General features: G+C 45.8%; 1 protein-coding gene across 3 annotated transcripts in view; it reads right to left on the bottom strand.

Moving 5' to 3' along the window:
• Window positions 1-13113, bottom strand: part of LOC139273233 (serine/threonine-protein kinase PAK 5-like) — a 365900-nt gene that overhangs the window by 16439 nt on the left and 336348 nt on the right. For all 3 annotated transcript variants that reach the window (XM_070889858.1, XM_070889859.1, XM_070889860.1), the window contains 3 exons: window positions 8014-8140; window positions 7636-7761; window positions 7224-7358 (listed from right to left, as the gene is read on the bottom strand). In XM_070889858.1, the coding sequence (XP_070745959.1) occupies window positions 7224-7358; window positions 7636-7761; window positions 8014-8140 (388 nt within the window). The remainder of the gene's footprint in view (window positions 1-7223; window positions 7359-7635; window positions 7762-8013; window positions 8141-13113) is intronic.

The raw sequence follows: 13113 nt of genomic DNA, 5'->3' as shown, positions 1-13113 counted from the left end.
TCCTGATGGCCACCTTTGTGTGCGGCTGCATCAAGCTGTGCACAGACCCCCGGTACGCAAACACCAAGTGTCACTACGTGCTGAGGTTCTACCTGTCCCTGGTGTTGCGAAGGATGGGTCTGGCCACGCTGCCGTGAAACGCCCCCACCAGTTGGACCACGCGCCTGTCCACCTGTTCTTTGTGGAAAAGTTTTTCGGAAAAAACCCCTTTGACCACAAGGCCATAAAGCAGTGGTCGGCACGTAAGGTCCTGGATGCCCTGCGAAAGGAGAGGGTGGACCCTGTCGGGTGGTTCCCCGAGCAGACTGTCGAACTCCTTTGGCAGAACGTCTCATCGCCAGAGTTTTCACACAAGCACCAGGACGTAGCTTGGTTGGCGGTGAGGAGGGCCCTACCCGCCAGATCCTTCATGCACAGCCGGGGTTTCAGAAACACGGCACTCTGCCTCCGAGTTGGCTGTGGTGCGGACGAGACTGTCATCCATCTCCTTCGGGATTGCCCCTTTGCAAGGCAGGTCTGGAAGGAGATACAGTGGTTGCTGTCGAGGTTTATCCCAAGCAGCTCCGTAACGCAGGACTCTGTGCTGTACGGGCTGTTCCCAGGGACACACACCGAGACAGACATCATCTGCTGCTGGAGGGCCATCAACTCGGTGAAAGATGCACTTTGGTCTTGCCGAAACTTGCTGGTCTTCCAGAGCAAGATGTCCATGTCTGCGTGTTGCAGACTGGCGCAATCCAAGATCCAGGAGTACGTGCTGAGGGACGCACTAAAAATTGGTGCAGTCGCCGCAAAGGCACGGTGGGGAAGAGCCACAGTTTAAGGCCCTTCTGCCATGGTAAACCCAGGGAATGGAATAAGACCCCCCTCGGGCTGTACTTGTTAATCTGCTTGTATACATAGAGCACCATGTACTGAAAAATACCTGTGTTGTGCCATGTATAATGAAAGTCTCTGCACTGTTTAGTAACTTGTACAGAAATGTAAATGTATCCCCATCCGGTCCGTGTACTGCATTCATCTGCACAGTGCTACATGTAACGTGGTTCGTGATTGGTATTAAAATGTATCCTGGAATCTAATGTAAACCTGTTCTCACCTGCTCCATGTAATACCCTTATTTGCACAGTACTACATGTAATGTGATTTACGGATTGTACTAAACTGTACCTTGAAATGAAATGCACGCTAGTGCATTATATGGAACTGCTATCAACATCCAAACGAATTGTATGGAATTGCTGACCGCAAGGTACTGAGCTATTTTCCAATGTATTGTGAAAATTTTATATGAATAAAGTATATTTAAAAAAAAAAGGTGTGCCACTTCTTGGAGAGATTGTTTAGTATGAATGTCTGAATAAAAGACCCGATCTGGCCTTTGCTACAACTGAATGTGTGCAAGTAATTCGACGTTTAAAGCAACGAAGTGAAAAGAGCAAGACAGCCGTTACAACATTTTGATGACCCCGACGACATGATTTTCAAAAGTTCGTAGGCTTATTCGAAGACCCCGATGTGAAGCAGAAAGTTGGCTGAGTTGTTCGAAGATCCCAACGTGATTTTCAAAAGTTCGTTGGCTGAGTTGTTCGAAGAAGTGTTTCCAACACATTAGTTTGAGGGATGAGCATTCTCTTAGTTATCGTGACTTAAAGGGATCTCCAGTTAGTAAAGGGAGGATCAGGGGATATTCCAGATGAGGTCCAGTCATTTCTTAATGAATGGATTGAGTCTAAAGGGGGACCTTATGGGACAAGGCAGGAAACAATGACAGGAGGATGGAGGGAGACACGGCAGTCTTTAGTGGAGAGTGTCCAGTTAAAAAAGATTAGTGTTTGGGTGGTTAAAAAGTGCTAAAAGATTTCAGGCATGTGGGGCTGTTCTGACGCTGGATCAGCATCTTGATTACGGTTCTGTTCATCAGCAAGATCGAGAGAAAGGAATATCTAAGCTGCAGCAGATGGTGGTATTAGGTTGCCCAGCGGAGATAGCAATTGATAAAGCTGGCTGTATTCGGAGGATTCCACAGGTCTGAGATTTGAAAAGGGGATTAAGGGACAGGGAGAATGACCACCATTCCCATCTGCAACTCCTTTGTCTTCTCTGACTTCGGAGCTTCGAACCCCGTGTGGTTCACTTGGCAACGTTAGGTACGGAGGCGGAGCAGTTAGACGCCTCTTCGGTTCCTCACACGCTTAACACCCTGCAACATTACACACGACCTTCCAGTAATGCGGAGAGTGGGAGAAGCACACTTGGGCGGACAAGGCGAGAGAAGGATCATGATTCCTCTACTCCCTATGGAGCTCGTGAAGGGAACAGTACCTTAAGTGGTTTTGGGGATTCCTGGTATGAGTGAGGAGGGGTAAAGTTACAGGACATGAGAGCTATCTTTAGTGAAGTGGGACCTGCACCGCTTCAGGATCTTAAGTTTGCCCAGTGGTGGTGTAATATTCTGGGATGGTGGCAGCCAGGGAACATATCAGAGAAACAGAGGGTTCACATGGTCCTGCAAGCTTTAGGGAATCACTGGGGAAAGGTAGTAGGTTTTGAAACAACTTCCAGGGCTCTGCTTCATCGAATCACAGTTGCAATCTTTGGTGCTCACTCAGGGCCACAGTTAGTAAAGCGGCTTGCATTATTACCAGGGCAAGGAACCAGGGAAGCGGAGGAACTTAAATTCCAGTTGTGTAAAAGTTTGGGAAGTAATTGGATTGATATCAGTCATTACGGGAATGATACACATATCCGCCACCACCTCAGTGAGACCCCAACACTGCATGAGGTAGAAAAAGCCATGTGACAGCTTAAAAACAACAAGACTACGTGTGCGGACGGAATCCCTGCTGAGGCATTGAAGTATGGCGGAGAGGCACTGCTGGCACGAATACACAATCTCATCTCTCTCATCTGGAGGGAGGAGAGCATGCTGGGAGATCTCAGAGATGCAGTAATCGTGACCATCTTTAAAAAAGGGGATAAGTCTGACTGCTATCAGCCACTGGGAAAGTCGTCGCTAGAGTCCTTTTCAACCGTCTTCTTCCCGTGGCCGAGGAGTTCCTCCTGGAGTCACAGTGAGGATTTCGTCACCTACGGGGCACAACAGACACGATTTTTGCAGCGCGACAGCTACAGGAAAAATGCAGGGAACAGTGCCAGCCCTTATACATGGCTTTCTTCGACCTTACAAAGACCTTCGACACTGTCAACCGTGAGGGTCTATGAAGCGTCCTCCTCCATTTCGGATACCCTCAAAAGTTCGTCACCATCCTCCGCCTGCTCCCAGACGACATGCAGGCCGTGATCCTTACCAACGTATCCATCACAGACCCAATCCACGTCCGAACCGGGGTCAAACAGGGCTGTGTCAATGCCCCAAACCTCTACTTAATCTTTCTCGCTGCCATGCTCCACCTCACAGTCAACAAGTTCCCCGCTGGAGTGGAACTAAAATACAGAACCAGTGGGAACCTGTTCAACCTGCGCCGTCTCCAGGTCAGATCCAAGACCACCCCAACCTCTGTCATCGAGCTACAGTACGCGGACGATGCCTGCGTCTGCGCACATACAGAGGCTGCACTCCAGGACATAGTCGACGTATTTACTGAGGCGTACAAAAGCATGGGCCTTATGTTAAAGATCCATAAGACAAAGGTCCTCCACCAGCCTGTCCTCAGCGCACAGCATTGCCCCCCAGTCATCAAGATCCACGGCGGGGCCCTGGACACCGTGGACCAATTCCCATAGCTTGGGAGCCTCCTATCAACAAGAGCAGGCATCGACGACGAGATCCAACACTGCCTCCAGTGCGCCAGTGCAGACTTTGACCACCTGAGGAAGAGACTGTTTGAAGACCAGGCCCTCAAAACTGCCACCAAGCTCATGATCGACAGGGCTGTAGTAATACCCGCCCTCCTGTATGGCTCAGAGACATGGACCATGTACTGTAGACACCTCAAGTTGCTGGAGAAATATTACCAACGATGTCTCCGCAAGATCCTACAAATCCCCTGGGAGGACAGGCGCACCAACATCAGTGTCCTCATTCAGGCTAACATCCCCAGCATTGAAGCACTGACCACACTCGATCAGCTCCGCTGGGCAGGCCACATAGTCCGCATGCCAGACACAAGACTCCCAAAGCAAGTGCTCTACTCGGAGCTCCCTCATGGCAAACGAGCCAAAGGTAGACAGCGGAAACGCTACAAGGACACCCTCAAAGCCTCCCTGATAAAGTGCGACATCCCCACTGATACCTGGGAATTCCTAGCCCAAGACCGCCCTAAGTGGAGGAAGTGCATCCGAGAGGGCGCTGAGCACCTCGAGTCTCAACGGCGAGAGCATGCAGAAACCAAGCGCAGACAGCGGAAAGAGCGTGCGGCAAACCAGTCCCAACCACCCTTTCCCTCAACGACTATTGTCCCACCTGTGACAGAGTCTGTGGCTCTCATATTGGACTGTTCAGCCACCAAAGAACTCACTTCAGGAGTGGAAGCAAGTCTTCCTCAATTCCGAGGGACTGCCGATGATGATGACGATGATACACATAGAGAGATCATTTTGATCCCTCTTCAGTAGTTCTGGAAGTAGATGCCTGGAGTGGGGACGAGAGTTTTGATAAATGGTTGGCAAGGGTAGAAAGCTTGTATCAAACAGCTGCAGGAATTTCAGTCATGGAAGTGAGACAGGGGTTACAGTGATGGAAGGTAGAAGGGCCTGAGTGGATGAATCCCGCGAGGAGTCGCGTAAAAGGAGTAGGACCAGGTGGTGCTTGGATCCCGACCCGTCAGTTGATAGAGGACAGGGATAGACTGACTAAAGAATTAGAAAAGTTAAAAGAAAAGTTGAAGAATCAGAAAAGAGAAGCTAGAGCCACAGACAGGGATGATACCTCGGTTCAGTTGATGAGGTCAGGGGTATATTCCGCAGGTGAGGGAGGATTCCTATAGGGATGTCGCACCTTTACCACATGTTGTTTCTTTCGGACCCTTACTTCAGGATAGGGATGGCCATACCCTTATCGAGACTTGTATGGAAGGGCAGCGGGTAATTGACATAGGGTCTGTCGGACAAATGAAGGTTGAGGTGCTCCTGGAGGAAGGGGATTCCTCTCTTCAGAGACAGTACCCCAGCACCCCAGATGCACGAGGATCAGTTACTGAACAGTCAGAGATGAAAGCAGTGGGAGAAGCTTGTTCAGAAGCATTTAAAGTTTCTGTAGGATTGGGCTGTCTCAGAACTGATGAGATGTTCAGTGAAAAGCTCAAATGTGGGAGTTATAAACACGATCTTAAAGGATGCGAAATAGGAGTTGGAGCATTGCAAATGTTGAGAGAGGAAATGACAACAGTTCCGAAGGGTGAACTGAGAGAAGGACTGGGTCTCTCGACTGACTATTCAGCATTTCCGTCATCCTTTACTCTATGTTGTTACAATTCTCCTATAAAGCAGAGGAAATATTGTTAAATCCTGTGCAGAGGGCAACAGACTTGATTGAAGACACCGATTGAGAGTTTACATTTCTGAATGTAAACAGCATGGAATTCAGTCGAAAATATCAAAAATTGAAAGCTGACCTTTAAGCGAAAATGGCTATGGTGATGACAGACCAACAGACTTTAAAATGGCACCCTGAGAATCTGAGTCTGCAGCAACCCTACTTTAACCCTAATTGTGCTGCTGTTTGGAAGAAGGAAATGCGGAAATGGAGTTCAAGATTTCAACAGCTACAGAGTTTGAATCAAGCAACTGTGGACATTTATTATGGATGGCGTGTTCGAAAACAAGGACTACAATTGGAGAATGCTGATGAAGGAGCCCAAATGGCCATACAAATGTTATCCAGATAAGATCTGCAGAGAGGCAAAGAGAAGAAGTGGGGGAACATGGGAGCACAAGCCCGCATTTCTGAAACTCTTCGCCTCGGCGCGGTCTGGGGATCGAAAGGGTTAAAAGTTGGAAGATTCAAGATTGGATTAAAACAAGCTGCTAGATTGTACGGTGCCTTTTAGCCATTGAAATGAGTGCTGGTCACCTGTATGTTAAGTATTTGTATGTATCGTCGATATTATTTATGCATGCCGATCACCTGATTGTTTACAGTAATTCACATCGTCTGCATGTTAATTATTTGAGTGTAACTTGTTACTATGTGAATAGTAATAGTAATTCATGACATTGTCTGTATTCGAGTGTACTTTGTTACTATTTGATGACATTGTCTGTATGTTAAAACGATTCAGAAAGCAGTTAGCCGTGATTGCCTAAATGTAAAGAAATAAGAGTTCAAAGGCTTTTTAGGTATAAGAGATGGAACTGGTTTTTGTCACACACACAACACTGGACACCAGAGACACTGGAATCTCGAAAGGTGTGTCACTTCTTGGAGAGCTGCCTTTGCAAGCAGAGTTTGTTTAGTATGAATGTCTGAATAAAAGATCCGACCCGGCCTTTGCTACAACTGAGTGTGTGCGTGTAATTCGATGTTTAAAGCAACGAAGCGAAAAGAGTAAGACAGCCGTTACAGTACTGCTCACCCATCACCTCTGTGCTTGCTGACCTACGATGGCTCCCGGTTAAGCAACGCCTCCCTCCATGGCCTCGCCCCTCCTTATCTCTGTAATCTCCTCCAGCCTCACAACCCCCTAAGATATTTACGCTCCTCAAATTCTGCCCTATTGAACATCACTGATTATAACTGCTCAACCATCGGTGGCCATGCCTTCAGCTGCCTAGGCCCTAAGCTCTTTAATTCCCTCCTTAAACCTCTCCACCTCTCTATCCTCCATAAAACCTACCTCTTTGACCAAGCCTTTGGTCATCTGCCATAATTTCTTCTTATCTGGCTTGGTGTCAAATTTATTCTTTTGCCTTATAACACTCCTGTAAAGCCCCTTGGGATGTTTTACTACGTTAAAGGTGTTATATAAATACAAGTTGTTGTTGTTGTATTCCTGCTGTAAACAGGCCTTCGGAGGCCTGCTGGAAATTATGTCCAGAAAGTGGGTAGGCTTTCAGTTCCAGCCACAACCAGGCGGGAAATGTGTCAGTCAAATTTAAATGACGTCTGGAAGTTAAAATATCCAGGACCTGAAATCTAGCCAGTGAATATGTTGTGCATTCGCCATGTCTGCCCATAACCCGCTTCAGGTTAAAATCGACACCTATATGTTGAATAATAAATACTATGAAATATTTTGAAAGATATAGTTTGAGAATTATACCTTGTGTATATCTTTTAATCTTGGAGGAAGATTATCTCGTATTCTCCTCATGGCCTGAAGAGGCGGCTCATTAAAGTAGGGTGGTTCTCCATCCACCATTTCTATTACCATAACACCAAGAGACCATATATCCACCTGAAAAATAATAATTTAATTTTGCTCATCAAAATACATAACAATAACCTAATATGTCAATTACAGCCACTGAAGTATTGTAGCAATAGTTTGGATGGAATTAAGAGTTTAACAAGCCATTGTGATGCAAGCAATTAAATATGTAAATAGGCTTGATGAGCCAAATGGCCTTCTTTACTGTATCTTTCTATGATTCTATGAATTTATAATTCAGAGACCAGTAAGTCTTGTTTCACATGGAAATATGTTGCACAACCCCAGGCCTCCTTATCCTTACTTCGGTTCCATAAGGTAATCTAGAGATGACCTCTGGTGCCATCCAGTATGGCGTTCCAACCAGTGACTTCCTCCTGGGCACTTCTTTTGACACTTGAGCACAAAACCCAAAATCTGACAATTTAATCTAAAAAATAAACATAAAACAGTAAAATCATTTTCCTGTGTAAAATACCATTTATCACCACCCTCAATATTTTTTTTTAAAGTCAAACAGGTTTAAATATAAATATTAGGAGTAAAAGTGGAAAGGATTTCTGTGGTTGCTCACTGTTTATTAAAGATACTAAAATTCTATTAATTATGCACAGCTATCTTACTATGTTATAAACCGTACAGATCTAGTAGTGCGAGGGAAACTACAAACAATATTGCTTACCCTCCCATCACTGGTGAGAAGTATAGAGTCGCTCTTTATATCCCTGTGGATAACCCCCTGAGAATGAAGATATGCTAGAGCTTTCAAAACAGATAAGCAAACTGTTGCTATTTGTTCTTCATTCATTCTGCAATAAAAAACAAACAAACATGGTAACAACTATTTCCTTTGATACAGAAAAGATTTCTTCCACTACAGGCCACTTGCTGATGTGATCATGAACTGTGTCACAGACTTGTCCACATGCATGTCCAAGAAGCTTTTTTCTCAATCCCAATTTATTGCACATAGCAGATTTTTTTCTTCTGCTGTTGATGTTAATTAAAACAGTTTGGCAAAGTTATTTCAAAAGCTGTCTATGTTCCAATAATAACCCCAACAGGTGTTTGAATGGCACAGTAGATTACTGTCCTTTCATTTCTAGAACTTGCAGTCAAATCCAAACTAGAATGTTGGGATAGAGGCTGTTTTTCAGCTGCCTGTAAGTGTGAAATAAGCTTAGATAGTCTCAAACCATCACAGAACTGTCCATAGTTCAGCACTATACAGCAATCTCGCTCGGAGAATCATAAGGATGGCTAATGTGTGAAGTGGAAGAATCACACTGGTGCAGTTAGGGTATATTTCCGAGATGGGGGTTAAGATACATTTTTGAGAATGAGTAAACGGAGTTTGGCTGATCCAGATTTTATCTAAGTGCTTGATGCTGACCCTGGGTGACAAGTAATAAAGGGTTCCCTTGCTCAGCATTGACATCGCTCACCTTGAGTGCAGAAATTCACACAAACCCTTCTGCCACCGAAAAAAAACTCTAAGACTCTCAAATGGTGCACCACATTCATGTACTCATATGCATGTTACAGAATGGCAGGATATGGGGGTGCATCTTCAATTCACCTCGAGTGAGTGAAGGCAGTAAGAAAATTCTCGAAAGTGAGTGATGGGAGGCAGTCAGCTGCCAAGTCAACTTGCACAGTTTAAAACATGTTTTACTGGCCGGTTCTGGGAATAGGTCACTTGATTGGCCTTTCAGCCAGCAAATGGTGTGTTGCACAAGTGGACTTAAGACAGAGGGGGAGGGGGGGGGGAGAAATGGTTGGGGTGAGGGAGGGCTAACTAAAGAAATAACCTTGCAGCTTGTCACATTTTGTACATGATTCCTCAGTCATAGACCCTGATTTATCAATATACAGTTAACCGATTAGAACGAGACTACTGAAGATCTGCCATATCCAATGGTTTAGCATTTGTTGTAGTGACTCCTGCAGGATTAAAAACAGAGACCTCGGGCTGGATTTTCCAGGGGGGTCAGCGGGCACAATTGGTGGCAGGTCGGATGGGAAAGTGTTTTATTTCCCCAATGGATCAGGAGCCCACTGTGAATCTGCCACCACGCGCCTTTCCTCGAAATCGGGTCTGTCAGTGCTACCAGACCTGACATGCAACGGCAGGCCCAATTCAGGTAATTAGTGACTTGTTTAGAGCGACCTAGGAATGAATTTCAGCCCACCTTTTGCATTTGTTAACTCGCCCACACGGTCCACGCTGGTCGTGGACCACGTCTGTCAAGCTGAGGCGGGAGTCCAGTGGCCATTGAATCAGCTGTTGAGTTGACAGCTTCAAATGTACAGTAAAAGCTCCTACCTTAGAAATATCTTACCCCCCTCAGCCATAAACTCTTCCTCACTGCATTTCCACAACAAATTCACCATGCTGCAAGTCTTTATGCAAGTCTCCATCCTGTCTGACCTCATTACCTCTCTCACCATTGACAGATCGCTTCCGTCATCTCTACTTCACCTGCCATCTACATCAACATGAGTGCCCTTTATACTCTCTTACCTTGGTCCTCAGAATCCCACCATGATCAGCCCCAATACCAGCAGCACCAACACCACCACCAACCTTCTCCGCAATCACCTGATGCTGCACAGGACAGAGGGCATCAGCACTTAACCACATTGCTGCCTGGGAGGCCAGGGATGGCCTCACCATGGCCAGATTTATTTCACTTAGCGCTGTACACCCTGGCTGCCATATGATGCACCAGGTTCGCACCACCCACACCAACACCATCCCTACAATGCCCAAGCAATTCCTTTCACATTTATCACCATTGCAGGGGGTACCGTTATGTCTCACCATTCACTGCAATTCACTAAGCCACTTCCAAAGGGGCGCACAAATTTGTCCAAGACCGGAAAGCGTTGAAAATAAAGGTCTCAATGTTTCACACCACATTAGCAGATACTTTACATGAACGTTGCATAAAACACCCAAGAGGCTACCCTTGTGTGTTGTTAGTTAGTATGATTGCACTAGGATAAGGGTGAGTGTGAGGGGTGGCTAGTGCGATGGGGATGTGATAATATAGATAGAGAGGTATGGGTGGATTTGCAAGGCAAGTTGACGTGAGTAAGGATGTGTAGGAGTAGGGTAGGGAAGGCAGAGTGATGGGATGTGATAAGAAGCACAGCAGGATGAGGTTGAATGTGGCTTTGTAGTATGTTTCATGATCTACTGAGATCATTGAAATGTTTGTGGCACTGCACCAGATCCTCCTGACGACATCCCTGCTGTGTCCTTCTGTGCAATGTGCAACCAGGCTGTGTTGATCTTCTGGGGAGGTCTCTTCCGGCCACGGGTTGTAATTTACCAAAATTCCCTGGATTCTGGGGAGGTCCCAGCAGATTGGAAAACTGCAAATGTAACGCCCCTATTTAAAAAAGGAGGCAGACAAAAAGCAGGAAACTATAGACCAGTTAGCCTAACATCTGTGGTTGGGAAAATGTTAGAGTCCATTATTAAAGAAGCAGTAGCAGGACATTTGGAAAAGCATAATTCAATCAGGCAGAGTCAGCATGGATTTATGAAGGGGAAGTCATGTTTGACAAATTTGCTGGAATTCTTTGAGGATGTAACGAACAGGGTGGATAAAGGGGAGCCAATTGATGTGGTGTATTTGGACTTCCAGAAAGCATTTGACAAGGTGCCACATAAAAGGTTACTGCACAAGATAAAAGTTCACGGGGTTGGAGGTAATATATTAGCATGGATAGAGGATTGGCTAACTAACAGAAAACAGAAAGTTGGGATAAATGGTTCATTCTTGGGTTGGCAATCAGTAACTAGTGGGGTGCCGCAGGGATCAGTGCTAGGACCCCAACTATTTACAATCTATATTAACGATTTGGATGAAGGGACTGAAAGTAACGTAACCAAGTTTGCTGATGATACAAAGATGGGAGGAAAAGCAATGTGTGAGGAGGACACAAAAAATCTGCAAAAGGACATAGACAGGCCAAGTGAGCGGGCAAAAATTTGGCAAATGGAGTATAATGTTGGCAAGTGTGAGGTTATTCACTTTGGCAGAAAAAAATCTAGAGCAAGTTATTATTTAAATGGAGAAAAATTGCAAAAAAAAGTGCTGCAGTTAGGGGGACTGGGGGTTTTGGTACATGAAACACAAAAGGTTAGTATACAGGTACAGCAAGTGATCAGGAAGGCAAATGGAATCTTGGCTTTTATTGCAAAGGGGATGGAGTATAAAAGCAGGGAAGTCTTGCTACAGTTATACAGGGTATTGATGAGGCCACACTTGGAATACTACGTGTAGTTTTGGTTTCCATATTTAAGGAAGAATATACTTGCTTTGGAGACAATTCAGGAAAGGTTTACTAGGTTGATTCCAGAGATGAGGTGCATGACTTATGAGGAAAGGTTGAGTAGGTTGGGCCTCTACTCATTGGAATTCATAAGAATGAGAGGTGATCGTATCGAAACGTATAAGGTTATCAGGGGGCTTGACAAGGTGGATGCAGAGAGGATGTTTCCACTGATAGGGGAGACTAGAACTAGGGGGCATAATCTTAGAATAAAGGACCACCCATTTAAAACTGAGACGATGAGGAATTTCTTCTCTGAGGGTTGTAAATCTGTGGAATTCGCTGCCTCAGAGAGCTGTGGGAGCTGGGTCATTGAATACATTTAAGACAGAGATAGACAATTTCTTAACCGATAAGGGAATAAGGGACTATGGGGAGCGGGCAGAGAAGTGGACCAGAGTCTATGATCGGATCAGTCATCATCGTATTAAATGGCGAAGCAGGCTCAAGGGGCCGTATGGCCGACTCCTGCTCCTAGTTCTTATGTTCTTATGAAAGAGAAACCTCCTTGCATGCTGTGCCTCCCTCCATATGCTTGTCGTGGGGGAGCCTGCGTGCAGCCCTGCATCTCTGTGCAGTGCTGGTCAGTGTTTACAACACCTCAATGCTGTAGAACATTGACAGCACACATGTCAAGTAAAGTTGGCCATGATCCATTTAAGGAAACCGGCTGATGTTGCATTATCAAATGACATCACTAGACACACTTCCTCTAATTGGTCAGCAAACACGTTGGGCGGGTTTAACAAGCCCAATCAAGAAAATTCATTTCGGAGACAGCAGTGGGGTTGGGACCTGCTACCGATGTCGCCTGCCATGGTCAGCAAAATCGCAGCCCTTGAAACTGGTTCATACTTGACTTCAGGTGCGAACCCAATGGCTGCCCAAAACTGATGTGCAAAGGGATCATGCAAATTTGGTCCTCCTGCATCATCAGGAGGGGACCGGTGTGCTGGGGCGGCCAATCGCGCCGCAAAAAGCCATACAATCATCCTGGAAAAGAGAAAAGTTTGCCAGTAGAGACACCAGGCCCACAGTGAGTCTGAAGTGGGATGGGAATGGAAGAGGAGACCGGCAAGGAAGGTGAGCAATGGCCAACAGCAGTCTGCAGTTTTAATGTGGAGCCAGGAGGCTTTGGGTCTGCATTCAGGTAAGTATTCACCTTTTTGGTGGTAGCCTCCAGCCATCCCTTTAAGGACTGCTGGTTTGGCAACTTTTTGTTTGAGTCAGAAAACTAACTGTAGCAAACATGGTGTATGCTGCGGTCAGTCGGGAAAGAATTTCGTAAAGAGGCCTGAAAAGGATGTTCGTCCCTGATTTGAGTTTCTAATGGGCTAATTTCGGACTACATCACGCTAATCAATATGGTTTGTGGTACATGCTGAAAGAAAGAAAGACTTGCATTTATATAGTGCCTTTCATGACCACTGGACAT

Source organism: Pristiophorus japonicus, chromosome 9 (assembly GCF_044704955.1).
Source record: "Pristiophorus japonicus isolate sPriJap1 chromosome 9, sPriJap1.hap1, whole genome shotgun sequence".
Classification (NCBI taxonomy): domain Eukaryota; kingdom Metazoa; phylum Chordata; class Chondrichthyes; family Pristiophoridae; genus Pristiophorus; species Pristiophorus japonicus.
The sequence above is the reverse complement of the archived record's forward strand: the minus strand, read 5'-3'. Positions and strand labels throughout refer to the sequence as shown.